Here is a 27,893-nt window from a genome sequence, read left to right as displayed (position 1 = left end):
TCGTACAACGCAAGTTCTACAACGAAGTGAACGACAGTACAAGAAAAAAAAATGCAACTTTTCATCCTGACAAACATGTTAAAAAATGAAACAGTAGATTACCTACCGGATGGGTTTCCAGGGGCTGCTTCAGCAGGAGATCCCCAAATATTTCTTCACAGTATTTGGACATCTTGTACTGTTGATATTTACTAAAATATAAGTTTTAACATGAATCCCAGCCATTACTGAAATATTACACAGGGCACACAAAGGATAATCAATAGTCTAAACAGCCGTATAATGAATGATAAGGACATGTGAAACACAGATTCTTCTTGTGACTCTTATTACACTAAAGCCATTTGTCGGATTGGGGGAAGCATCTTTCTACCTAGAGCATGAGGCTGGGTTCATACCTGAGCGTTTTACAGCGCGTTCCTACGCGCTGTAAAACGCTCAACAAGGAGAAACCAATGCTTCCCTATGGGAATGGTTCTCACCTGGGCGTTTTACAGCGCGTACGATCGTGCTGTAAAACACCGACGCTCCAAGAAGTACATGAGCTTCTTTGGGGTGTCTTGTCGCGCGTTCCCGTACATAGACTTTCGGGAACGCGTGACAACGGGCGTTCGCTTGTCTCTGTATGCGCGATTGCAAACGCCGGTACAATCGCGCATACAGAGCACTCCATCACGAACGCTCATGTCTGAACCCAGCGTGAGTGTTGAGCGAATGGAAGTATCTGAAGTGGACTTCGTTCCGAATTTCAGGGAAAATTCGACTTGCCGCAATGCTGAATTTCCTAGTGTTTCGTGGTAACAAAATCTATTTTCCCTGAAATGTCAGTAAAATAATAAAAAAACATACTCAAATCATCCATAACTTTTTTATTTGTTGGTCCTGCGGTATTTTAATTGTGAATAATGCAGGTTTCTTTGCATATAATCTTTAAATACATCATTTTCCTTTTTTTATTGCTATGCTAATAGATTGATAGTAAAAATTTACTTTTTTTTTTACCTAACAGATTTTTTAAATTTGAATTTGTCATTATCTACCATAAATTTTAATACATTAAATGCCCAAGTTAGGGTAAGCAGGTCTTGACTAGCAGTACACTGATTAGGGAAGGACATATTTTATTTATTTTTTTGCAATTTTCTTTTTCATTTCATTTATTGTCTTACTTTATTTATTAAATTTTTTTCATGTTTATACCCTGTCCCTTAAAGGGGTCCTCCAAGATTTTTTTTTACTGATGACCTATCCTCTATTGTCTCTACAGGCTCCCTGGCAGTCTTCGGCAGTGGGGGACTTGAGAGTTCAGGCAACTGCCAAAGTCTGTGTAGTAAATATACTATAGCACGAGCTTTAGGGACCTGGTCCACTCACTGTAAATATATAACGTGGGTGCTCCTAACCAGTTAAACAACATATACTGAGGAGTGAATCTCTTGAACAGCATGTGAAAGAGACCTAAAGCAGACTCTTCTACAGTTACAGTGCTCTTACTGTAAAGAATCCATTTCAAATCTAAGGATTCAGCCATTTTTTCCATTAGGAGAGGATATTTTCTTTTTGCATGTTTTTTCATTCTGGGCATCCTTCTTATGCATTGATGTTCTATATAAAGATACTTTGTAAAGCAGTTAGAGTATGTCCTCAATATCCTGCCGCCCATCACCTGTCTATGGTCAGCAGGTTGGTATAGGTATGGTGCACAAAACATCTAATCAGATTCCTTGATCAGATTTCTATGGGTAACACTTGTACCCAATACATCGGCAGTGCTTCCCTTTAATTCACATAAAGTACATTTTTGAATTACGGAGCAGAACACAGAAGAGACTTAAAGGCCACACAACGGAAGAGTACCTGCAGTGATTCTCAAATGAAAGGATTACGGGATATTCCGACGTGACAAACGCAGTCTCCTTGATGGCTTGGATTACATCCTTTAAAAATGACCACAGAATGAAGATTTTAAATTAGTCTTGAATGGCAAAATTATTGTAGCAGGTTAGACCGGGATCACGTCACCATTTAGTTTTCCGTTCTTCTGATCTGTCTGAGATCAGTTATTTTAGACAGAAAAAAAAGTCCTACACAAAGTATTTTTTTTTCCATCTAAAATAACGGATCACAGACAGAAATGGCTAAAACTGAGTATAACAGATACTTAAAAACACAGGATCCATTTTTCTTGTTCAGACGGATCAGAAGAACGGAAAACTAAACAGTGATGAGAACCCGGTCTAATTGTGCTGAGAACTCTACCGGGCAGCTTCTGTTACATAACCAGAGAACAAATCCAACGACACAATAAAATGATACGACATGTAATAAAATAAAAATTACACCGGCAGTGCCAATATCTATAGAAAAACACCCAAGGCGGCTTTTACTAATCAGTCACATACTGATGTATATGCTAACATCGAGGCTAGCTGCACACGGGGCAGATATATGTGGAGAAAATGCCCATGAAAACTGCATAAAAAACATGAGAAAAAAACACACACATAAAGCTGTACTATTTATCATGGTTTTTGTGCATTTTTAAGGGTACTTTCACACTTGCGGCAGAGGATTCCGGTGACGGAACTGCCTGCTGGATCCAGCAATCCGGACACAAACGGATGCATTTGTGAGATGGACCTGGATGCGGATCCATCTGACAAATGCATTGCAATACCGGATCCGTCTTTCCGGTTGTCATCCGGAAAAACGGATTTGGTATTTATTTTTTTCACATTTTTAAAGGTCTGCGCATACACAGATCTGGAAACCGGATCCGGTTTTCCAGAACACTTAGTACCGGATCTGGCATTAATACATTTCAATGGAAATTAATGCCGGATCTGGCATTCCGTTTTTGGCCAGAGAGGAAAATACAGCATGCTGCGGCATTTGCTCCGGCCAAAAAACGTAAGAGGGACTGAACTGATACATCCTGATGCATACTGAACGGATTGCTCTCCATTCAGAATGCATTAAGGTAAAACTGATCAGTTCTTTTCCGGTACAGAGCCCCTAGGATGGAACTCAAAACCGGAAAAGAAAAACGCTAGTGTGAAAGTACCCTTACATGTTTTTTTTTATCGCAGTCTTTGGTGCAGATCTGTTTATTTCAACCCCTTTAGGACTCTGCGATTTTCCATTTTTGCATTTTCATTTTTTACTCCCTGATTTCCCGGAGCCATAACTTTTTTTTAATTTTTCTGTTCGCATAGTCATATAAGGGCTTGTGTTTAGCGGGACAAGTTGCACTTTTTTATGGAACCACTTAACATTGAATACAATGTAGGGGGAAGCTGTAGGGCGACCGTCAGTCCAATGGAAAAGTACAGATAACATATTGAAATATCATGAGGTTGTGGAGGCAAATATGTCTCAGTAGTATCCTGAAAAGTGTCCTCACATAGTGACATTATACAGATGTGTCCACCCTAACCTTTCTTGAATTACATTAGAGGACCTGTAACCAATCCTGAGCTCTGACATTTTTTTAGCACCCATTCTTATGATGCTATGATGTGCCATTCCTTTATTATTCCTACTAGAAGTTACAAATGAATTACTAGCAGTTTGCAATGAAGGTCCAGCTGGGTGTTACCAGTTGGGGTTGTGTCTCTGCAGAGTATGACACTGTCCAAATAGTGCTGCAAGTGTCACATTGTGCAGGGACCCCCCCCCCCCCCCCCCACAAGTGGTAACACTTAGCGGGACCTTCACTGCAAACTGCTAGCAATTCATTCATAACAGGAATAACAATTGAATGGACCGACACAGATGCTCTAGAATTATTATTATGTGGGGAATAAAATTAGTTACTAAAACAGACAAGTCAGGGGAGGTGACAGGTCCTCTTTAAGTTATACAATTTATCATTATACCAATTCAATACAATCTGGTGCCATCCAGTGAAGGTATACGCTAAACAGGTGTGTTTTTTTTTTTTTTTTAACATGGGATCCTATGGGTGACAGATGGCTGAAGGCTGGGATCCAGGGGCGTAACTACCATAGCGGCAGACCATGCGACTGCTATGGGGCTTAAGGCAAGAGGGGGCCCAGTTGGGATCATCTCCTCTTCTACTGGGAGTGAAAACTTGGTCAGGACTCTACCCTCTAAAGAAACAACTTTTAGCAAATGAGGCAGTGGAAAAATGGCCCAAGGGTCACTGAAAGGGGTTTAGGCAGAAATCCTTCCGTCCTGTGTGGGCAGCTGGTTTGATGCTTGCTATGGGGCCCTTACTTCTCTATGTACGCCACTGCTGGCATCCATCTGATATATACTTCCGTTTTCGTCCTTATGTAACACCTCGCACCATACACCTCAGGAGATGTCGGGTTTACAGACAAGTTAAGGGAGGACAATTCAGTAATTCTATTTCCAGCTGCTGTGCACCGTTATCAAGGATCAAAGTGAAGAAGGGTAAAGCTAGTATGACAACTTCACACCAATTCCCTCCTCTTTTCCTAGATTTTTTATACCTAGCTATTACTGTAACATGTTTGCACTCGCCCAAGCTCAATGAAAATTCGGTTCACTTGGCGCAGCTTTAATCTAGGCTGTTAAATATAACTATCAGGTGTTAGCCACACGGGGAGAAAAAAAACCTCATGGTTTATTGGCACTTGTGCCAGACTGGAAACTTTAATATAAAGTTAGTGAACAATCCGGCATCTTTTTAAACATATCTTCACTACTGTTTCTACACTTCTCACAAGGAAAGTGTATGAAATAAAATAGTCCTTTAAAACCATCACCAAACTGCTGTTGACTGATCTGTTTTTCTCATTGTGGAGTTGGAGCTCCTAATTTCACAATTTAAGTGTTTGTGTGCAAGTTGTGGGCAAGTGAGGACATGCTGGGGGTTGCAGTACTACGTTAGCTTGAAAACCACAGGTTTCAGACTGCTGCCTAAGATAAGCCATCACTGCTAGAACATTTCAGTGCACGTTAGTGATTGGATAAAGAAAGAGCGGTTTTATAAAGTAGATTTTAACTCCTAAAGTATTACTCATATAGAAGTGAATGACTTGAAAATGTATTTGGTATTATTGGGGAATGGATCCATATGCCACACTAATGATACCTTAAAGAGGATATCTGTACACATAGCCTTCCCATGCGTGATGATAGGCTCCTGATCTTCGCCTTTTCCATCCCAGCAGTCCAGCTCAACACACCTTCATAGAAAAATACAAGCAGGTTTAAGTACAACTACCATATAAATGTTCACTGCATTACAAATGATTGCTTCCTCCACGCTGAAGGGAATATGTCTTCAGGAAATTAACTATTGGTCATGTTTTCATGTTTTTATGTAAGGCTACTTTCACATTAGCAGCAGGGGAGGCTGTTCCGGCGGGAAAACAACCTGTCGGATCCGTCCTGCCGCTAGTTCACGTGTGCCCCCGGACTGCCGCTCCGTCCCCATTGACTATAATGGGGGCGGAGTTGTGGCGGCAGCACGGCGAGAGGCCGCTGGACTAAACGTACTGCATGTCAATGGGGACGGAGCAGCAGTCCGGGGGCACACGTGAACTAGCGGCAGGACGGATCCGACAGGTTGTTTTCCCGCCGGAACAGCGTGCCGGACTCCCCTGCCGCTAGTGTGAAACTAGCCTTAAACATATTTTTTAAGTTTTTATGGGTTATGTTACTTTTAATTTTGCATGTCAATAGCAATATAACAAAATATAACACATAAAGATAAAACATAAAATCCTGCACTGGCCACTAAGCCTACTAATAGGTACCACTTCTTGGTTTGCACGGATCACTTTACTGCAGTTATCTGCTTATCATTACAGGCAGGATTAGAATGACAGATATATATATATATATATATATATATATATATATATGTGTAAAACACAGGATCCACCATTCACAATAGGTGATATCACAGCTTATCTATTCCCTCCTAACCTCTGCACAGGTCGCAGGCCTACCTAGGAAACTCTCCCATTGAAGTCAATGAGACAGCTGCTGTCTACTGTGTCTATGGCCCATAGTGGCTGCTGTAAAGCATATCTAAATGCTGTTAAGAACTCCTCAGGCAAGATGGCCACACTCATAATCATGTTCAGAACTTAGAATAAGAAAATCTACAAACAGGTTAGAAAAAGGAGTATGTGTTGCTTGCTATCTGTTTTTTTTTGGTGACACATTCCCTTTAATAATAAGTGGCTAGATGACTACAATCTTTCAATACAATGGGGATGATGATAAAGATGATCCGTAACTTAGAATCAGTAGTTGACTAGCTGGCCATACACATTAGAGAGAAGTTGGTTGATGGTTGAACAGCAGTTGAACAAACATCTGGTGAATGTTTGCTTCACAGACACGGCCATACACAGTGAGACCAGATTGTGTTACACACTTAGTTCATATCGGCCATCACAGTTGATCAAACTGCTCATACATGTTCAATGAAACCGGCCGATGGAGGAAAGATCTTTCTGGGAACGTTCTTTCAAAGAAACATCTTTCATTCACAAATTATCTTTTTTTGAACAAAAGATCTTTCATCTGACTATCAAACAAAAATATTGAACATGACTGACTTCCTTTCAAACGATAATGGTCTGTCATTGGACGGCTAAAACGATTGTTCGTTGTTGAATTTCAACTGTCTAACATTCATTTTGGTTGAATGGGTATGTTGAGATCCAACATGACTGACCCTTCTTTAACCCAACGGTAGAAAACAGTAGCTTGTTAGGTTCAGCTAAATCTAATATGTATGGTGAGGTTATAGGTAGATTCCTGAACAGTAGACCTGTGAAGATAACCAGCCTGGGCAGAATCATGTTATCTATTATAGTACTTTGATTGCCTGTTTTATAAGATGACCATGGATCCCGACTGTCAGAGGACCGAGTTTGTAAAAATGATCCCGTTATTCAAGCAAACTAAGGAACATAAATCCACTAAAGGTTCTAATGAGTATCTATCATATAATTCCTGGCATGACGCACTGCTGCAATGGGCTTGAATGAACTGGATCTGCAAAGAAGGTAAAAAAAAAAAAAAAACTGCCCAAAGAGTAAATGGTGGTTGATACGTTTATTGGTTTGTATGGTCTTTGCTCCACAGTTCAGAATGTTAACTGTACTTTTTTGATATGTATCTAAAATGTACATATTACCATGAAAAGCACAAGATGAAAATTTTTAATGGTGGACACCATGACTGCATAAAATTAAGGCACTGTTCACATTTGCGTTGTAGCTTTCATTTATAATGGAAGCTGCAAAGCTGTAATGAATCCATGAGAGGAGCAGCACACACAAAAGTTGACTTAGAATGGAGGCCATCAGGTTCCATCATGGTGTCCATTGCTTTACTGGAAAAAATACAGTAGTGTTTTATGCTGTGCTATTTTTCCCATCAGGGGCTCCTAATGAAAGCTCCAACAGACTCAGCCAAACCATAATGTATATATTTTTTTGTATACTGACACTCTAATTAAAGTGAATTTATACAAAAATTGGCACTCTAAAAAAAGTCAAATAAAATGAAAGTAAAAAATGACCAACCTGCACCCAGCTAAAAGAACCTGTCTATACATCTCTACTGACGATCGGCCTCCAAACTGTCTTCCGGTAAGGTATGTATTATGAGAGGAGCTTATGAAGTAGTGCGCAAGTGGGTGCTCCATCTCCTGGTACAGCTCCAAGCGGTCTAAAAAGACGGGGGCGTTCTCGTCAGACATCAAATATCTGCAAAATCCATCACTTGATATGAGACCTGGAAAAAAAAATGAAATTAAGAAGCTGCCTTAGTCTTTATTTGACGGGAATTTTTGTTCTAGCATACTAGGCATGGTGACACATCATTCAGCGAGATTATTTCTGTCCGGCTACAGGCTGCCTAATTTCGCATGAGACAAGAAGGAGAGGAAAAGGTCATAGTAATTTAGATTAAAACCGCATAGCAAGCAACAATGATTTAAAATCCGGGCTTCATTTTCTGGGTCGTAGTGTCACTACTAAGTCAAATTTTCAATAAGCGGTTTGTTACAGGTCTATTTGGCGAGACTAGATTACATTTGGGTGTCCGTTCTTACAGATGAGATGTTTTCAGTAGAAATGAAGCTTTAGTTATATGAGTCTGGAGAGGTTATCCGGAAACACATACGGATTATAAACTGTTCTATCAAGTGTCCCCACAGCCGGTGTGAAAGGTCTACGTTACAATAATTACACCTTAGATAATGTCCTGAGTGCAGACAGCCCTACCTCTTCTCTTCAATTCTTCATCAGGTTCGTATGTCTCTATGATCTGCATGGCCCGCTTTGTTTCAAAAAACGGGAACAGGATTTCATTGAGCCGAGGATCTCTTTGATGCTACATATGAAAGAATTACACAAAAGTCTGCATTAATGGGTGCTCTTCACAGTGCTGAACATACTTACTGAGTATGGTAAGTTAAAGGTGTTCTCTGGGAGTTCATAAATTAACTGAAATACTTAAATTTTACTTTATTTTGAATATAATCCCAAATACCTTTTATTAGTTATAATGGATCATTTTGTCTAGGGGGCGCCAGGGAAATAAAATGGCCGCCGTCCCATTAGTGCACACAAAACCTGTCCTAATCACACAGCAGGACAAGTTACTTCACAATCACTGAGCTAAAACGCTGTCTCATCCTCCTCTCTGCTCTGCTTATCAGGGATTATGATCCTGAATACAGCTGATAAGATCTTCAGCTGAATCTCTGTAGGAATACAGTTCATGAGGAGACATGAAGTACAGAGAGGAGGGTGGGGATGTGGATAATGAGCAGCAGCACTTGTATGCAGTCTCCATTACCACAGTCTGTCCTGTCCATCCTCTGTGTACTTCATGTTTCCTCCTGAAGTCCATTCCCACAGAGATTCAGCTGAAGATCTTATCATCTGTATTTAGGATCATTATCCATGACAAACAGAGCAGAGAGAAGGATGAGGCAGCTCTTTACCTCAGTGATGTGAAGTAACTTGTCCTCCTGTGTGATTAGGACAGGTTTTGTGTGCACTAATAGGATGGCGGCCATTTTATTTCTCCTAATGATTGCTCCCTAGGCAAAATGAACCATTATATCTAATGAAAGGTATTTGGGATTACATTCAAAATGGAGTAGTATTTAAGAATTTTCAGTAATTTTATTTTATTAATTCCCGGAGAACCCCTTTAATGGTAAGTCAAATTTCTCTGTATAACAGTTTAAATGATAAAGGTAAAGTACAGTATTTTCCGCTTTATAGGACGCACTCCCCCCCCCCCCAAAAGTAGGGGGGAAATGGCCATGCGTCTTATAAAGCGAATACTAGTGAGTGATTCCATTATGGAAGCACTCACTAGTATGCATTAGGTGCCGGGAGCAGGAAATAAGCGCTGTAAGCGCTTCCGATACTCCCCTCCCGATACTCCTCTCCTTCTTGCTGGGGCCCGCGCTCCACTGTCCTGACCCCATTCTGCATCAGGACGTAGTGCGCACACTATGACCTGATGATGCACGCAGTCAGGTGACAGTGCAGCGCGGGGCAGAGAAGACAGGGGAGCACGAATTTTAAAGAGATCGCTGGACCCGGAGCGGAGCCGCGGCGTAGGAGAGGTAAGAAGTTTTTTTTTTTTTGGTCTGATGGGGGTCTGAAAGAATAGGTCTGATGGGGTCTGAAAGAACAGGGCTGATGGGGGTCTAATGGGGTCTAAAAGAAATGGGCTGATCTGAGGTCTGAAGGGGGTCTGAAAGAATCGGGCTGATCTGGGGTGTGATGGGGGTCTGAAAGAAAAGGGCTGATGGGGGACTAAAAGAAAAGGGCTGATCTGAGGTCTGATGGGGTCTGAAAAAAAAGGGCTGTTCTGAGGTCTGTTGACATGGTGGATATAAACAACTCGCAGTTTACGAAATAAGAATATGCCCGGCGAGCAAAAATGCTGCCCCCCCTACACCCATGGGTGTTCATACACCATCAATAGCTGTCAGCTAAGACAGATACTGTTCCTGACTTCCCAATACACATGTATGCTTGGCCAAACATGCATCTATTCTTAAAGGGGAGAGGGGAGAATGCCACTGCCACACATTTTTGCTTATCCCCCTTAAGTTCAAAAGGTATGGGGACTGAAATTCAACATCCCCAATCCTTCTTTCCTCGAATGTCATCTGTTGGAGCAGAAGAAATAATAATGTCACTATTAAAAAAAAAAAAAATCCTGCAGTTTTCCTACTGGCCACTTGGCCTGTCCTATCAGAGCAGCTACATAGATACAATGGACAGGAGCTGACCCCACTGACTTCTATGGAAGAGTTTTCCAGGCATGCCATGTGACCTGTGTAGAAGTCAGGAGGGAGTTGATAAGCTGTGATATCACCTATTGTGAATGGCAGATCCTGTCTTATCTATATAGAGGTGTTACTTGTCATTGTAATCCTGCCTGTGGTGATAATCACAATGGCTACTGAACAGTTACCTGGACAGAACAGGAAATCATAACCTATTATTAGAGTTAGTAGCCAGTGTCAAAATTGTAAGATTACATATATTTTTGAAAGGGGTTATCCAGGAATGGATAATGATGATTAAGCCTCAGAATAGGTCATCATTATCACATCAATGGGGGGTCCAAGTCCTGGCACCCCTGCCGATCAACTGTTTCAGGGAGCTCCCAGCAGCTCTCCAAGCAAGATGCCGTACATTGTATAGGGCTGTGCTTGGTTTTACAGCTCAGCCCCTTTTACTTCTATGGGGCTGAGCTGCAACTAGACTGATGTACAGTGATGTCACATGGACTGGGAAGAGGCCGTGGTGCTCATGGAGTATCGACCTCTTCTAACAAGTGAGGACAGGTTATCGGTATTAATTACAGGATAATCCCTTTAAATATAGAGAGTGACATGGAAAAAAATAACTCACCCAAATTTAAAAAAATATGTGTTTACCACAAAAACTTGCTTTAAACAAATAGTAATATTCTGATGACACATTCCCTTTAAGCTTTACTGAACCAATGGGATGCTATTCATGAACCCAAGAATATGTCTGATGTCACCTAAACATCTGATACTCTGTTGCTGTGGGTTTTTGGGAGGTCAGATATCCATGTGATTTTACATCAAAGATCAATACACAAATATAACACTATCATTACTAACATACAGTATGCTAAATCCATGACTGCTATCTAGGGGCCCCTTAAGCTGTCCCTATTCCTTTATGACTCCGCTAATGCTATCTGCATTTCTTTAAAGGGCATCTGTCAGCAGTTTTGTACCTATGACACTGGCTGACCTGTTACATGTGCGCTTGGCAGCTTAAGACATCTGTGTTAGTCCCATGTTCATATGTGCCTGCATTGCTGAGAATAATGATGTTTTAATATATGCAAATGAGCCTCTAGGAGCAACAGGGGGCGTTGCTGTTACTCCTAGTCTCTGCAACTGCAGTCTCCTCTGCACTTTACTTGACAGGGCCAGGTGTGATGAAGTTTTCACCGCCTGGCCCTATCAATTAAATAGGGATGGCGGGGCAGTTGCAGATCCTCTAGGTGTAATGGCAGGCTCATTTGCATATATTTAAACATCAATCTTCTCAGCAGTGCGGGCACATATGAACATGGGACCAACACAGATGCCCTCAGCTGCCAAGTGCACATGTAACAGGTCAACCAGTTTCAGGCCTCTTGCACACGAACGTGTGTGCCCCGTGGTCATGCTGCGGCCCACAAAATGCACGAACACCGTCCGTGGGGCAGCCGCAGCGGATCGCGGACCCATTCGCTTTATCGGGTCCGCGATCTGGCCGTTCAGCGAATAGATAGGACATGTTCTATCTTTTTGCAGAACGGAAGTAGGGGACGAAACCCTATGGAAGCGCTCCTTGGTGCTTCCGTAGGGTTCCTTTCCGCACCATTCCGGATTTGCAGACCCATTCAAGTGCCCATGTAACGGCACCGGTGTATTGCGGATCCGCAAATGTGGTCCGCAATACGGCAACGGGGTGCACACGTTCGTGTGAAAGAAGCCTCATAGGTACAAATCTGCTGACAGATGCCCTTTAAGGTGCATGAAATGGCAAAATGTTCCTGAAACATAATGGAAAACACATTAACAGGACTTTACCTACGTATGAATTTCTGACTTTGTCATACAATGAAACAAAGGAAGATTTTATAGTCATAAATTGATCGCAGCCTAATAAACACATACCGCCACTCTACTTCCTTACAAATAACTGCATTGTGCGCGGTGCCAGTCTAATTGCCAGGCTCACACACGGTAAAGTGAGACGGTTCAAAAGAGCAACAGCTAAAAAAGGAAAAGCCTTTTATTCATTACCTAACTGGGAATTGTAAAATCTGATCCGTGGTCAGGAATCTTAAGATTTTCTAAATGAATTGGGTTTTGGATGGAATCCCATAGTCGTGATCCAAGACGTCTTGGCAATGTGTCCTTATTGTGGGGATTGCCTGGGCCTACGCTTTTTAAAAAAAAATGATTTCTTGTCTCTATTTTATGGTGAATTAAGAAGACAAGCTGAGATACATGAAGATCCTGAAATGCTGCAGTTTTGTTTTAAACAAACACGATTAACAGAGGAAATGTGTGAAGGAAAAAGACCACAAAACTGTGTAAAGACAGAAAAATCACATGTAAAAATACACAAAAGAAACTCAATAGCATTACACATATGACGCCAAATCTTTTCTCAAGCTAGTCACCTCCAAGATGAAAGGGGTATAGGGGAAATGCTTTAAGAGGTTTTCAAGCTTTTTCCTAAATGTTGGTACCCCCTACCCCATCCCTGCCGGATCTGGGGAGGGAAGCCTGGATGGCAACATTTGTTAAAATGCTGGAGAGCCCCTTTAAAGTGTTACTAAGGGCCCATTCAGACGGCTGTATGAACAGGTCCGCACCCGTTCCGCAAATATGCAGAACGGGTGCGGACCCATTCATTTCAATAGGGGCGCAAAAGATGTGGAAAGCCCACCGTGGCTCCGTTCCACAGAAAGGATATAGCATTTCCTATTCTTGTCCGCAATCCTGGACAAGAATAGGCATTTTCTATTATGGTTGCGGCCATGTGCAGTCCGCAAATTGCGGAATGCACACAGCTGGTATCCGTGTTTTGTAGATGCGCAATTTGCAAACCACTATGGCTGTCTGAATGAGGCCTAAGAATCTGCTCCAACAAGAACCCCATTTTGATTTTGCCCCTCTCTCTGAGATGGGGATACTTGGCACAACATGCTATGATATCACCATGCATACTGCCATTTAGGTCCCAAGTCAAAGTTTATAACAGGTCCTCCTACCATGTGCTATTATACTGGAGCCTGCTTATATGGCAGCATGGTGGAAGGGGACCTTGGGGACATGGACTTAGCTAATAGCTAAGCCCCTGCTCTGGTAAGGGTACTTTCACACTAGCGTTAAAGTTTTCCAGTATTGAGTTCCGTCATAGGGGCTTAATACCGGGGAAAAAAACGCTTTAGTTTTGTCTTCATTCATCGTCAATGGGGACAAAACTGAACTGAACAGAACGGAATGCTCCAAAATGCATTCCGTTCCGCTTAGTTGCATTACCAGACTGGAGAGCAAACCGCAACGTGTTGTATTTTGTTTTCCGCCCTGGGGATGCGGAGCAAGACGGATCCAGCATTACCCCTAATGCAGGTCAATGGGGACGGATCAGTTTTCTTTGGCACAATCTGCCACAATAAAAAAAACGGATCCGTCCCCCATAGACTTTCAATAGCGTTCATGACGGATCCGTTTTGCAAGCACGACCACCGCTGATGGATTGCAGGGTGGTCATACCCATGGTAACAAGCAGTGTATAATGTGATGGAAAAATGAACCCAGCCAGTAAAGGAAGCAATATGGACAATTACAATACATTAGTAAGTGCTTTGTATTAACTTTCTCTACATGGTAAATGCCACTTGCTGAAGTGAGACGACCCGTTTAAGTTCCCTTTACTTTTAACAACCAATCCACTAAAGTTGAATGAAGGGATTGAAAAGTGACTATAACGACTCCAAAAACCATATAAACACTGCACACGAGCGTCTTACTTTGACAAAATCTTTTCTACAATACAGAATTTTGTGACGTGATCTCTTTTAGTTTCCCACTGACTGTAAAAGTCATGTAACATCAGTACTAATCAATCACATCTTGAAGGAGCACATTACGGTGGGGTATTTTTACAGGTCCTGCAAGCAACACAGACCGAAGCAACATGTAAGCAACGTGCCGTCTCCCCCAGAACAGCAAATCAACTGAAAGCACTTATGTGTTTAATGACCTAAGTCCTACTGCTTGTTGCCCTGGTGCTTGTGTATATTCTGTCATGGTGGTTGATAATGTACTTAACTACCATCTGTATTAATTTCGATCAAAGGAACCTATTATTGAAGGTATCCGTATCAGCATTATATCTTAGCCGCAATCACCCAAGTACAAGGTTTTTGTGGTCGACATATCACAGGGCATTTTATGGCAATTTCACTGTGCCAACGGGATTTCATTGACAGGGTTTAATCTTCTGTTACATTTCCCAATCTGCATAAAGCAGATAAGTAGGGGCTGCCCACACATAAAAAAATGTAATCGGAGCTGCACCATAATGAGACTCATGGGAATCAGCGGCAGTCCTGCAGTGACCACTACTGGGGAAAAGTAGTATTACATGACGCTCATTCAAATGAATGAATATACATGTTTTACATTATTCTGGTGTAAAAAAAAAAGTTCAACATTTTATTGCATGCCATTTCTGTACAAAAATTTATGAATTTTTATGATTTTATGCAGCTCTTTTCACCATTGAAAAGAGGATGGAAAATGGTTGTTCTTAGCTATGTTAATCAAGTGTAAGCCAGATTTATCAACGGCAACTTTTCAAAAAGTCATAACTTTACTTCGGTAGGGGGGTGGCGTAAAAGCTGGAGGAACACCTATAGACAGAATTATCCTTAAAGATGTACCAAATTAATCAAACCGTTCATAGATTTGGTGCAAATCATGGCAATGTACTGTAGTCTTAAGAAAAATTGACTTAAAAATCCCCCATATGATACATTCCCTCCTATGTGTGGTTCAGTGTGCTGTGTCCTACTGAGAGCCAGTTTGGAGGAATGTCTTCTATTTGAAGGCTTCTAAGATGCCTTAAGCCTCATTCACACGTCCGTGTCCGTGCTCAAATCCGTGAGCAGGTGGTCGGTGATGCATCTGTGAAGCTGTCCGTGAAGAATCCATGTGTCCGTTTTTTGCTGTCCGTGTTGCATCCGTGTTTCACTGACACTGAACAGCTGAAAAATAATTTTAAAGCATCTCTTCCTAATGATCCGTGAAACACGGATGCAACACGGATTGCATCCGTGGTTTTCATTGACCCATAGACTATAATGGGCGTGATGGATCCGTGAACAAGGACAAAATAGAGCATGCATCTGTGCTAAAAAAAAATAAAAAATGATCCACAGACCGTGCCAAAACACTGATGTGTGAATACACACATTGAAATTAATAGGGACGTGTGCTGTCCATGGAGGACAGGTACAGCACACGTCCGTGAAACAAAAATCACAAACACTGCTGGATTTTTTGTGATTCAGGAGCAATATAGCAATTTGCTCTGCAACCCCATTCAGTTCAATGGCTACACTCCTATACAGTGATCTTTGGTCAAGATTGCAGTGTAGCTTCAGCCTAAAACCTGATCCTCCTGAAAAGCTCTATTTAAAGGGGGGTTTCCAATACCTCAGGATAGGTCATCAGTATCAGATTGGTGGGTTTCCAAAACCTGGCCTTCCCAAGATCAGCTGTTTCCAGTGCCAGAAACATTACGGTAGACAGATCCAAAGCACAAGGCTGCATCGATTGTGTAGTGGTCGTGCCAGGGTACTACAACACAACTAACATTATGCTACACAGTAGACACAGCCTCTCATCCACTGTATCATTTCCGGGGCTGGCAGCTAATCGGAGGGTGCCGTAAATCAACAGACCTATACTGAAGGTAGGTTATCTAAGTACTGCAAAACACCTTTAAGGTTTCTACTTTAGACAGCTTTTGGCTAATTTAAAATGCCTCTAGTCAAAAATAAAGCTGAGTAGTCAAATACAACTCTTAGGGGTCAGAGGTGTATACTGTATAAGTCCCAAAGCCTCAGAAGTCTCATATTCGGATGTGCTCAGGTGACAACTGCAAATCTGTGTATCCCTCTGTATTCAGCTGTAGTCTATGAGTCTCTTCCAGGGCTTCTTTAAGTTTTCTGGTGAGGATATCCTGTCAAACTAATCTAGTCAGTTTGTATGAGGAGGTGTCCTAGACTTGACTGCAGCGAGTCAATGGATGTTGTATATCTTCTTGACACTGTACCACATAAAAGGTTAGTAAATAAAATGAGAATGCTCGGACTGAGAGAAAACGTCTGTATGTGGGTAAGTAACTGGCTCAGTGATAGAAAACAGAGGGTGGGTATTAACAGTACACACTCAGATTGGATCACTGTCACTAGTGGGGTACCTCAGGGGTCAGTATTGGGCCCTATTCTCTTCAATATATTTATTAATGATCTTGTAGAAGGCTTGCACAGTAAAATATCAATTTTTGCAGATGACACTAAGCTATGTAAAGTAATTAACACTGAAAAGTACAGTATACTGTATATATACTACAGAGGACAGTGTACTGCAACAGATGGATCTTGATAGATTGGAGGAATAATGCAAGTCACCCGTACATACTAAATGGAAAAATACTGGGTAACACTGACATGGAAAAGGACCTAGGAATTTTAGTGAACAGCAAACAAAAGAAGGTTTCTACACAAACATAGAAGAGGATTCTTTACGGTAAGAGCAGTGAGACTATGGAACTCTCTGCCTGAGGAGGAGGTGATGGTGAGTACAATAAAGGAATTCAAGAGGGGCCTGGATGTATTTCTGGAGCGTAATAATATTACAGGTTATAGCTACTAGAGAGGGGTCGTTGATCCAGGGAGATATTCTGATTGTCTGAATGGAGTCGGGAAGGAATTTTTTTCCCCTTAAGTGGGGAAAATTGGCTTCTATCTCTTTTTTTTTGCCTTAGGGTACTTTCACACTAGCGTTTAAGTTTTCCGGTATTGAGTTCCGTCAATGGGGACAAAACTCAACTAGACCGAATGGAATGCTCCAAAATGCATTCCATTCCGTTTAGTTGCGTTCCCAGACTGGAGAGCAAACCGCAACATGTTGTATTTTGCTTTCCGTCCTGGGAAACTGATCAAGACGGATCCGTCATGACCCCCAATGCAAGTCAATGGGGACAGATCTGTTCTCTCTGCCACAATCTGACACAAGAGAAAACGTATCCGTCCCCCATTGACTTTCAATGGAATTCATGACATATCCGTCTTGGCTATGTTAAAGATAATACAACAGGATCCGTTTATAACGGATGCAGACGGTTGTATTATCAGTAACGGAAAAGTTTTTGCTGGACCCTGCCGGATCCAGCAAAAACGCGAGTGTGAAAGTAGCCTTTCTTTGGATCAACGTTGCAGGATAACAGTCGGAACTGGATGGTCTTTTTTTAAGCCTTACAAACTATGTTACTATGTACAGCAGTTTCCATACAGTCATTGTTACCCCGGCTTTCAATGGGCTAGTGTCAGTAACATGCTGCGTGCTGCTGCACTGGGCATAGTCTGCTGCCTCTCACAGCAAATCCTAACATTGCTACTGTAACATTGTAAAACAGTATTTTATTACACATTTCTGTTCATCAGTTTGTGCACTGTGTATACGTTATTGAATACTCTTTTCAACAGAGCTAAGGCTAGTTTCACACTTGCGGCAGGACGGATCCGACAGGCTGTTCACCCTGTCGGATCCGTCCTGCGGCTATTTCGCCGTGCCTGTGGACCGCCGCTCCGTCCCCATTGACTATAATGGGGACGGGGGCGGAGCTCCGGCGCAGCACGGCGGTGCACGGAGAAAGCCGCCGGACTAAAAAGCCTGACATGCAGTAATTTTAGTCCGGCGGCCTTTCTCCGTGCACCGCCGTGCTGTGCCGGAGCTCCGCCCCCGTCCCCATTATAGTCAATGGGGACGGAGCGGCAGTCCGGCGGCATGGCGAAATAGCGAAGTATGAAAGTACCCTTAGAGACATAAATTCATAGGCAATGTTTACCAAATCTTTCAGACATCATACAGTTAGAGTAGAAAAGTAAAATACGTCCACGGAAAACAATCACCCAACAGGAGAAGCACATACAGAACGTCACTACAAAAGCCACTAAGGAGGCAAACATGTAAAAGGCAAAAGGGAAAAATGGGGAAGCACTTTACTGGTTGCACAGAACAAGACTAGACAACCTTCAGCATTACCAGTTGTTGCTAAACTACATTTCCCATCATTGTCAGCCAAAGGTGCGGCAGACAGTAATGGGACATGTCCTCCAGCAATGGTCAGGAATCCAGAAGATTGTCTAGTCTTGTAGTAAAAGGAAGGAAGGTCAGGAGACCAGAGACAAGGGCCAGTTGATTGGACGACACATGCAATGGGAGGTTGTAAGAGGCAAGCCAGGGCAGACAGACTTTTATAGACGTTAATGTATGAAAAAGCTTACTTCATTTAGAAAGCTCACTAATTGGTCTACCGTTAAATAATCAGATTTGTCTCCATTGCTGAAAAGAAATGTATTAGAGTAAGTTTCCATAGAACATATAGATATGTCGTTTTATATATAATAATTGAAGGACATATAACAGCATTGAGCATAAGTGCTAAACCGTTAGTGTTACAAGGTTTCCTGAAGAAAGTGTGACTGATATCTAATGAGAACAACCAGACAAATGGTATGAAAGCCCCATTAGGTCTCTTACCGCTATGTCAAACCACAGGCTATCATAGGCGGAAGTTACAGGCTGCCTATGAGAAGTGCTTTGCTGTCAGTTTAAAGGGGTTTTCCTAATATAAGGCTGGGGCTACACAGAGATCTTAGCTGCGACCAAGTATCCCTGTGTAATGGTGCTGCCATAAGGGGGCATTGACACTGCAGCTTTTTAGGCAGAATTTTGTCTGTGCCAAAATTTCGCTGAAAACCCGCTGGCGGCTGTGTTCTCTCTGCCTCTCATACATCTCAATAGGATGCAGCGCTGAGGATCGCAGAGCGTTGGCTTAATGCCGCAGCTCATGGTAGGAAGCACTGAGGATCGCAGAGCGGTGGCTTAAAGCAGCAGCCGAGCCAAGAAAGGACATGTCCCTTCTTGGCAAGGCCGTGGTTTTAAACCACCACTCTGTGATCCTCAACACTGCCTCCCATTGAGAAGTATGCCGCCGGTGCGTTTTCAGAAAAATTTCGGTGCGGCTGTCCGTGCTATAATTCCATTTAAAAATCCGCCGTGTGAATGTCCCCTAGAAGTCAATGAGGTCTAAGCCGTGTAGCCACAGCCTAAAATATTAGAGTAAATTGACAGGATATGTCATCACTTAGTGATCGATGAAGACCAAACCAATTCTCACAGCAAAGGGACCATAGCATCATGGGTTATTAAGAGTTCCTTGCACAGTGAATGACTGGTAAAATTGCCAAAGGGTTTCCGATCCTTTAGTTTTTGGGACTCCGGGGTCTTGCAGGTCAGACTCCAACCGATCAGAATATGAAGGCATATCCTAATGATGCCATAACATTTTAAGGGGGACATGTCAGCTTGTGTTCCCCATAAAATAAAAATTCTGGAGCACCTTTTCTTAGAACAGTGCTGCAATTCCTCTTTTATTTCTACTAAAAATATAAGAATAAATTAACAACTGGGAAGAAATATATGAATAAATTGAGAATTGGCAATTACTAGATGGGGACCATGTCCCTACACAGTCTTTCCAATTGATTTATACATTTTGAGTAGGTATAAAAGAGCAACAATACAACACAAAGTTATAAGAAAAGATGCTCCAGAATAGTTACTACATGGGGAAATGAGAGATGGGAATACCCTTTAGGGCTGTTTCACACGAGGGGATGCTGTGCGTGACATCCGCTGCGTGAATGACAGCCAAGACCCGACGCGGACAGCAGAAGCACGGAGCATTAACATGACTGATAATGCTCTGTGCCGCTCTGTGATCTCTTTACTACCAAATCACAGTGAGATAAAAGTTGTCACTGATTTCGTAGTAAAGAGATCACAGAGAGGCACGGAGCATTATCAATCATGTTAATGCTCCGTGCCTCTGCAGTCCGCATCGGGTCTTGGCTGTCATTCACGCAGCGGATGTCACGCGCGGCATCCGCTCGTGTGAAACAGCCCTTAATGAGCTTTGCCACTTCAGTGTTATCATAGGGACACTTGACCTCAAACCTGTGCTAGATTAAAAAAAAATGTGTTTAGAGTGAATCCCTATGATAGGGGTACTTTCACACTAGCGTTTTTCTTTTCCGGCACTGAGTTCCGTCCTAGGGGCTCTATACCGGAAAAGGACTGATCAGGATTATCTCCATGCAATCTGAAAGGAGAGAAATCTGTTCAGGATGCATCAGGACGTCTTCAGTTCAGTCACTGAACGGCGTTTTGGACAGAGAAAATACCGTAGCATGCTGCGGTATTAACTCCGTCCAAAATTCCGGATCAGTTGCAGTTGAAATGTATTAGTGCCGGATCCGACATTAAAAATATTGCAATGCCGGATCCGTCCTTCCGGTCTGCCCATTCGGTAAATATGTTAAAAAAAAAATATATAAGATCCGTTTCTCCGGATGACATACAGAGAGACGGATCCGTTCTTCTTGCAATGCACTTGTAAGACGGATCCGCATCCGGATCTGCCTACAAATGCTGTCCGTTTGCATGCAGATTGCCGGATCCGGCAGGCAGTTCCGGCGACGGAACTGCTTTCTGGATCACTCTGCCGCAAGTGTGAAAGTAGCCTAAAACTGAGCTGTTAGTGTTCTTAGAAAGAAGTGTTGTCACAGGCACAAAGGCTCTTCTAAAAGGCAGTGTGCAATTATTTTTATCCTTTGGCGAAGGGGCTGTAACACAGATTTTCTAGCTGTTCTCTTCTAATAAGTAAATATTACTATTGACACAAATGTGCTAAGGCAAAAATAGTCTCTTAATTTGCTGCTTATATTAGTTTACAAGGTTTGTTAATATCTAACCAAGCCAGTTAATCTGTAGATAGTTAGTAACAGCCAGAACAAACAAGTGTCAAGTACACGTGTAGCATGCCAACTTTAATGGTCTCAATTATAATGCTACAAAAACATTTATAACATTATTAAACAATTAAATGCAGATAAATGGGAAATGCTGGTCTACAGATGTAGATTTCACAGAATATTCTATAAATCAATTGCATAACTAATTAACGGTGAACTAAAATGTAACACAAATGTTTCAACGTACATTTTTTTAAACAGCTCTTCTATATCAGTCCTGGGGCAAATCTTTTGTGTTAGTTCATAGAACTTCTCAAATGTAAAAGCAGAGGGTTCGATCTCATCATTCTGCAACATAAAGACATTGTACGTTAAATATACCAAACACGTTCATGCTTCTGGCACAGTTTAAAGGGAATCTGTCACCAGCGACCTCCCTATCCAACTGTTTGCATAGACAAATCGCTGTGCTTCACCTGATTAAAACACTGTTTTCTTTTCTTGATCTGAGGCTCCGTTCCTGAGTTATGATACTTTTGCTTACCATGCAAATTAGGCCTTTGGTGCAACAAGGGCATTACTATTGCTCTTGTTGCCCCCAAGCCCCACTCCTTTCAGTGACCAGCCTCTCCCTGGCTGCTTTCCCACTGTATGACCCTGTCAATCAAAGCAGCCAGGGAGGGGCTGGCTACAGAGAGGAGGAGAGCTTGGGTGCAACAAGAGCAATGGTGAAGCCCTCATTGCACCAAAGGCTTAATTTGCATAGTAAGAAAAAGTATCATAATTTGAGAACGGAGCCTCGGATCAAAAGAAGAAAAACAGCGTTTTGATCAGGTGAACCACAGCTATGTGTCTATATAAACAGTTGGATGGAGAGATCATTTGTGACAGATTCCCTTTAAAGGGTCACTGTCATATCAAAAATGTTAGGAGGTCTCAGGAACCGACCACTAGAACTATGGGGCTAAAGTGCCAATCTTGCTCTTTTGGCTCAGCTTTGCTGTTTCTGTTCTTCTGGGAAATGTGGGAGACCTGAACAGGGCTATAAACTTAGAAGAGTTGGCCCATCTGGGACATTGATGGCACATTGCTAGGATATGCCATTAACATAGAAAGATAGGTGCGTGTCTCGGCTCTGGGACCTGCTCCTATCTACAGAACGGGGCCGAAGTGAAAGAGAGCATGCCACTCATGCACAACATGTTCTCCATTTATTGCTCTGGAAGTTCTGAAAATAGCAGAACGAGTGTGCTTTGCTATTTTCAGAAGTCCCATAGTGGTAAATTAAGGGTGCTCCAGACAAAGCAAGGCCACCTCTATGGGACTGCTGGAAATGGCTAAGCCAGTGCTCAGCTATTTTCTGAGCTCCTACAGCCATGAATAGAGAGGTGGCTGTGCATGTGTGGCTGCTCTCTATTTACATCATAGGTCCAGTTCTGGAAATAGGAGCAGGTCTGAGATGTGGGACCTGTAACTATCTGACATGGATGGCATATCCTGGTGATATGTCATCATTCTTCCAGAGAGGAATAACCCTTTAAGACTAAAGGTGGCCATATGCCTTAAATAGTTGGCCAACTGCTTTTTTGGCCAACAGCTATCTCTCCCATCATCCCCAAACACATACACATTTGGTTCGGCTGAATATGTATGTGTTTTTAATGGGCAAAAGAAGAAATCTGCTGCCAGACACCTGTAGTGGTGGCTTATCTACAAAAGGATTGAGTGTTGATAGTTAAAGTGCCAGATCCTTCTTTTGCCCGACATCATCTGTTGGGAGAGAACCAGGAGTATTCCAGGATTTTATTAGTGAGGTCCGACACCCTGATGATCTGTGGCTCCCAAGTAGCTCTAGTGCCAGAAGTCGGCACTAGAGATACACAGCTCCACCCATTGTGTTGTGTTGTGGAAGGAGTTGAGCTGCGGTAACCAGATCCGACCACTGTGTAGACAGAGCTGTGTAGCCACCCTGAAACCCCTGTGGGTGCCACATCTACTGCAGAACAGCTGATTTGCGGGGGTGTGGGGTATGAGACCTTGGCCGATCAGATCCTAAGGACAGTCCATCAACAGTAAAACCCTGGAATACCCCTTTAATATTGACTACTATACATTTAAGAGCTGAAAAAAGCCAATCGGAGTCAAAAGGGCACGTATGCCAGGGCCTACTAGAGGTCTTGGAACCCAGACTCGCCATCGACCAATACCTTTGATATATTCTTGATCACACATACGATTTATTATTAAAATGAGAGAAATACATCATTTAGAACGTGATCGTGAGAGATCTGTGTGACATAACAATTCAATGTCATTTCATTCACAAGGATATGGTTTTGGTCCGTGTTGAATAAATGTATTATTTCCAAAAACAGGTACTTATTTTATCACAGAGGAGTATGAAAACATTTATTTCAGTAAAGTTTTCTTACCTACCTGTTCCTGCTCCTCCTCTTTTTGGCAAGAAATACACAGAATATTTTTGAACCTTTCCATTGTTTGCATCCACTGGTGCTCAAAGGGATATTCCAGTGCTTTTTTTTTATATTGATGACCTATCCTCCAGATAGGTCATCAATATGAGATCGGTGGGGGTCCCACATCCATCACCCCTTACCAATAGATTGCTTTGGATAGCCACAGGTGCCAGAAACTAAATAGTGAATGGAGTTGGATGCAGTCCACAGAGTTGTGGCTGTGTCAGCATACTGCAGCTCATCTCCCATTCAAGTGAACATAAATACATAAAACAAATGTATAAAAAATTGAATTCTGAGTTGTATCTATAATGTCAAGTACAGAAAAACTTAATAAACTTGAATTAAATACCTTTCCGCTTGGAAGACCTAATTCTTTAAGAACTTGAAAAATCACTTTTTCAGTTTTTCCAGAGGCAAAAGTTCTTGTAATACTGTGGAGTAAAGGGAAATTGTGGGTCAAGGTCACTAGTATATTTAAAGGGGTTATCCAATTTCTCAACCCCCTCCCCACATATGCTGAGCCCTTCATCGGTAATATACTTACCCTGCTCCCCGTGCCACTCCTGGTCCCCATACTACCGCTGCTGCTTCTCTCTGTACACAGATGAAAACATCCGGTGTCGGAGGGGGAGCAGCCAATGGCAGGCGGCGATGGGGACGAGCCTCCCTTGCGCCACCCGCTATGCTAGGGAGGCTCGTCCCTGCCTTCCATTGGCTTCTCCCCCCCATCCCGGATGTTTTCATCAGTGTACAGGGAGAAGCAACAGCGGCGGTGTGGGGACCAGGAGCGGGGAGCGAGGTAAGTGAGGAGCCCGGCATATGGAAGGGGGGAGGGGGCGGGTTGAGAAATTAGATAACCCCTTTAAATAACACCAAAAGTCCAAAATAACACCAACCATGATGACTTTACAGGCTAACCTACCAGAAGTGGTAAGTAAGAGTTTCTTGGAGAAGAGGTTAAGTGGATTATGAAGGACCCTAAGGACAACACAGTGGCTCAGTGGTTAGCACTGGTGCCTTGCAGCGCTGGTGTCCTAGGTTGAGATCTGAACAAGGTCAACATCTAGGCTCAAATCCAACCAAGGACAACATCTGCATTTACATGTTCTCCCCATGCTTGTGTGGGTATCCTCCCACACTCAAAAGACTTACTGATAGAACATTTTGACTGTAAGTTCTTTTGGGGACAGCAAGTGATGATAATGTCTCTAAAGATTTGGATATATATATATATATATTTATGAAAAAGAAAAAAGCAGCATACATCTAATGCGGGTGCAAATCTTTTCAGGGGCCTCCCAAGGTCCCAAATGCATATATATGGAAAAAAAAAGGCAGCACTCCAGGGATAGTGATGAAAAAAGTGGATTTTCATCTCTCTCTCTCTCTCTCTCTCTCTCTCTCTCTCCTCTCTCTCTCCTCTCTCATTTATATAATCTATTTGGCCTAGTGAGTGTTTGGCCAATGTTATGTAAAGGCCAGTATTATCCATCCCCCAAAAAATTATATATAGCCCTCAAAAAATATCAGACTTTATCATTACAGTAATTAGGATGCTGCTTGATAAATTCAGCACTAGCTGTACACTAAATCACTGCTATTTTTGCAAAAGGCAACTTGCAACTCGAAAGAGCTCTATAAAAGGAGAAACTAGAGGACCGGACACAGCTATTAGACAAGAGTGATTCCGGAAAAAAGAGACAGTTTTCGGTAATCACATACTGTACACCCACTTCTGGTCACACTGAGTAGTCCTGCTGCACAAAAGCAAGCGAACAGTTATGTTAGCATCTTATCTCACTTAGTACGGAGCACTGAAAGTGGGGGCTGAGAATACGAATCTCTCTAGTCATTCATACAACTTCATAAGGTTCAGCCAAAGAACGATGATCCAGCACTAGGTAAAAATCCAACCTAAGAGGTGCGGGCCTCTACACAACTTTGGCGGATCCACTGCTGCTTCTAAATGTAAACCAGCTTCCTAGCTGTCTTACATGTAGACCAATTTCTACACCTAAACCAGGCGCAGAAAATGATGACTAAGACAGGCCTTCCAGCCCGTCCGCTTCCTCCCCCATGCTCGCTTTTTTAGACCTGGTGTGAGCAGGGAAAAGTCGCTAATTGCACCTGAAATACGCCTAAGATAGGTGTATTTCAGGTTAATAAATGATCCCCTAAGAGTTCACACTCCTTTGTTTGCACCAACCATTCATCTCTTTACGGCTGGCTTACACAAAATAATCAGCAGTCACACATCAGCATGCATTTAGTCCGCAATTGAGTTACAAGAGGACATTAGTGCTCAGGGGGATATTTCTCAAACAAGCAAATGACCCAGAACCAACAGCTCTGTCAGGTCTCTCCAACCCCTGCCCCTTACCTAGTGCATGTTTCTACTGTCTTCTATGAAGCCACCCTAGGAAACAGGGGCTTCAAAAAAGAGGTTCCCTAATAGCATCACCCCATTTGCCTGCAGAGTCATCTACTAGCATGCAAGGGGAACATGCAGGGAAATCATATAGATCTGCAGAGTAACAAGCGGGAATGTGAAATTCTCTGCAGTTTTACATTGTATTGTACATTGCTGATTTCCTAAAGCTACCCAGAATAGAAATGTTAGGTATTGGGAGTTGACTGCTAAGCATGCAGCTTCATAAGTGTCTCCAAGGTCGCAGGTGATTGTGAATACCTCCGTCATACAGTGCTGGACAGAGGTATCATACCGCAGTAGGAAGCTGTGGGGACAGCGTGTTATGGCACAAGCTCCATACACACCTCATCCATGTGTATGAAGCCTGAAATTGTAATTTATGGAAAAGCACAAGCAACAAGAGTAAATGACTTGCCAGTGAATGCCCTAATGACGCCATTCCCATTGCTAGTACTATGTGTTAGATAAGGGACAGGCAAGCTCTTATATCTTAGTTTTCATTGCTGTAATTCCTTACCTTCGGACTGGGATTTTTCCATTTACGTTTGTGAGAAATGTGAGTTTCATCCAGCTGAAATACACAAGATCTTGTCAAAAAATCTATAATATATAATGTAGATTATTCAGGTAACCATCATAATTTCATACATGAAGTGAAAAATGTGCTTGCCCCACGCTCATCTGTCCACAGTACACACTGCTTTTATAAATCAGTACTAAAAGGTGTTGGCATAGCATTGTGCCATTGTAATAACATGTTCTGCACGTTTCTTATGTGGTTTGTGTTTCAAATTCCCCAAAGATTTCAAGATCTCTGCTAGTTGTCAGTAAATGGACATTGAAAGGACACAAACCTGAAAGTACCTAATGCTTTGCACAGCTGAGAGTCTGCCGTAATATATCCTGTCTAGGTTTTCCTATCTAAACAAGATATACAGGGAGTGCAGAATTATTAGGCAAGTTGTATTTTTGAGGATTAATTTTATTATTGAACAACAACCATGTTCTCAATGAACCCAAAAAACTCATTAATATCAAAGCTGAATATTTTTGGAAGTAGTTTTTAGTTTGTTTTTAGTTTTAGCTATTTTAGGGGGATATCTGTGTGTGCAGGTGACTATTACTGTGCATAATTATTAGGCAACTTAACAAAAAACAAATATATACCCATTTCAATTATTTATTTTTACCAGTGAAACCAATATAACATCTCAACATTCACAAATATACATTTCTGACATTCAAAAACAAAACAAAAACAAATCAGTGACCAATATAGCCACCTTTCTTTGCAAGGACACTCAAAAGCCTGCCATCCATGGATTCTGTCAGTGTTTTGATCTGTTCACCATCAACATTGCGTGCAGCAGCAACCACAGCCTCCCAGACACTGTTCAGAGAGGTGTACTGTTTTCCCTCCTTGTAAATCTCACATTTGATGATGGACCACAGGTTCTCAATGGGGTTCAGATCAGGTGAACAAGGAGGCCATGTCATTAGATTTTCTTCTTTTATACCCTTTCTTGCCAGCCACGCTGTGGAGTACTTGGACACGTGTGATGGAGCATTGTCCTGCATGAAAATCATGTTTTTCTTACCTTGCAGACTTCTTCCTGTACCACTGCTTGAAGAAGGTGTCTTCCAGAAACTGGCAGTAGGACTGGGAGTTGAGCTTGACTCCATCCTCAACCCGAAAAGGCCCCACAAGCTCATCTTTGATGATACCAGCCTAAACCAGTACTCCACCTCCACCTTGCTGGCGTCTGAGTCGGACTGGAGCTCTCTGCCCTTTACCAATCCAGCCACGGGCCCATCCATGTGGCCCATTAAGACTCACT

The 27,893-nt window shown here is 42.3% G+C and overlaps 1 protein-coding gene across 3 annotated transcripts in view; it reads right to left on the bottom strand.

The window, feature by feature from the left end:
* PLCB4 (phospholipase C beta 4) overlaps window positions 1-27,893 on the bottom strand; it is a 349,218-nt gene that overhangs the window by 106,998 nt on the left and 214,327 nt on the right. For all 3 annotated transcript variants that reach the window (XM_044288724.1, XM_044288726.1, XM_044288725.1), the window contains exons 9-17: window positions 26,573-26,626; window positions 23,974-24,055; window positions 21,392-21,492; window positions 18,613-18,670; window positions 8,241-8,349; window positions 7,539-7,749; window positions 5,084-5,177; window positions 1,858-1,937; window positions 107-191 (exon numbers count right to left, since the gene is read on the bottom strand). In XM_044288724.1, the coding sequence (XP_044144659.1) occupies window positions 107-191; window positions 1,858-1,937; window positions 5,084-5,177; window positions 7,539-7,749; window positions 8,241-8,349; window positions 18,613-18,670; window positions 21,392-21,492; window positions 23,974-24,055; window positions 26,573-26,626 (874 nt within the window). The remainder of the gene's footprint in view (window positions 1-106; window positions 192-1,857; window positions 1,938-5,083; window positions 5,178-7,538; window positions 7,750-8,240; window positions 8,350-18,612; window positions 18,671-21,391; window positions 21,493-23,973; window positions 24,056-26,572; window positions 26,627-27,893) is intronic.

The sequence above is a fragment of the Bufo gargarizans genome, chromosome 4 (assembly GCF_014858855.1).
Source record: "Bufo gargarizans isolate SCDJY-AF-19 chromosome 4, ASM1485885v1, whole genome shotgun sequence".
Lineage (NCBI taxonomy): Eukaryota > Metazoa > Chordata > Amphibia > Anura > Bufonidae > Bufo > Bufo gargarizans.
Note: the sequence above shows the minus strand (reverse complement) of the source record. Positions and strands in the feature narration are given on the sequence as shown.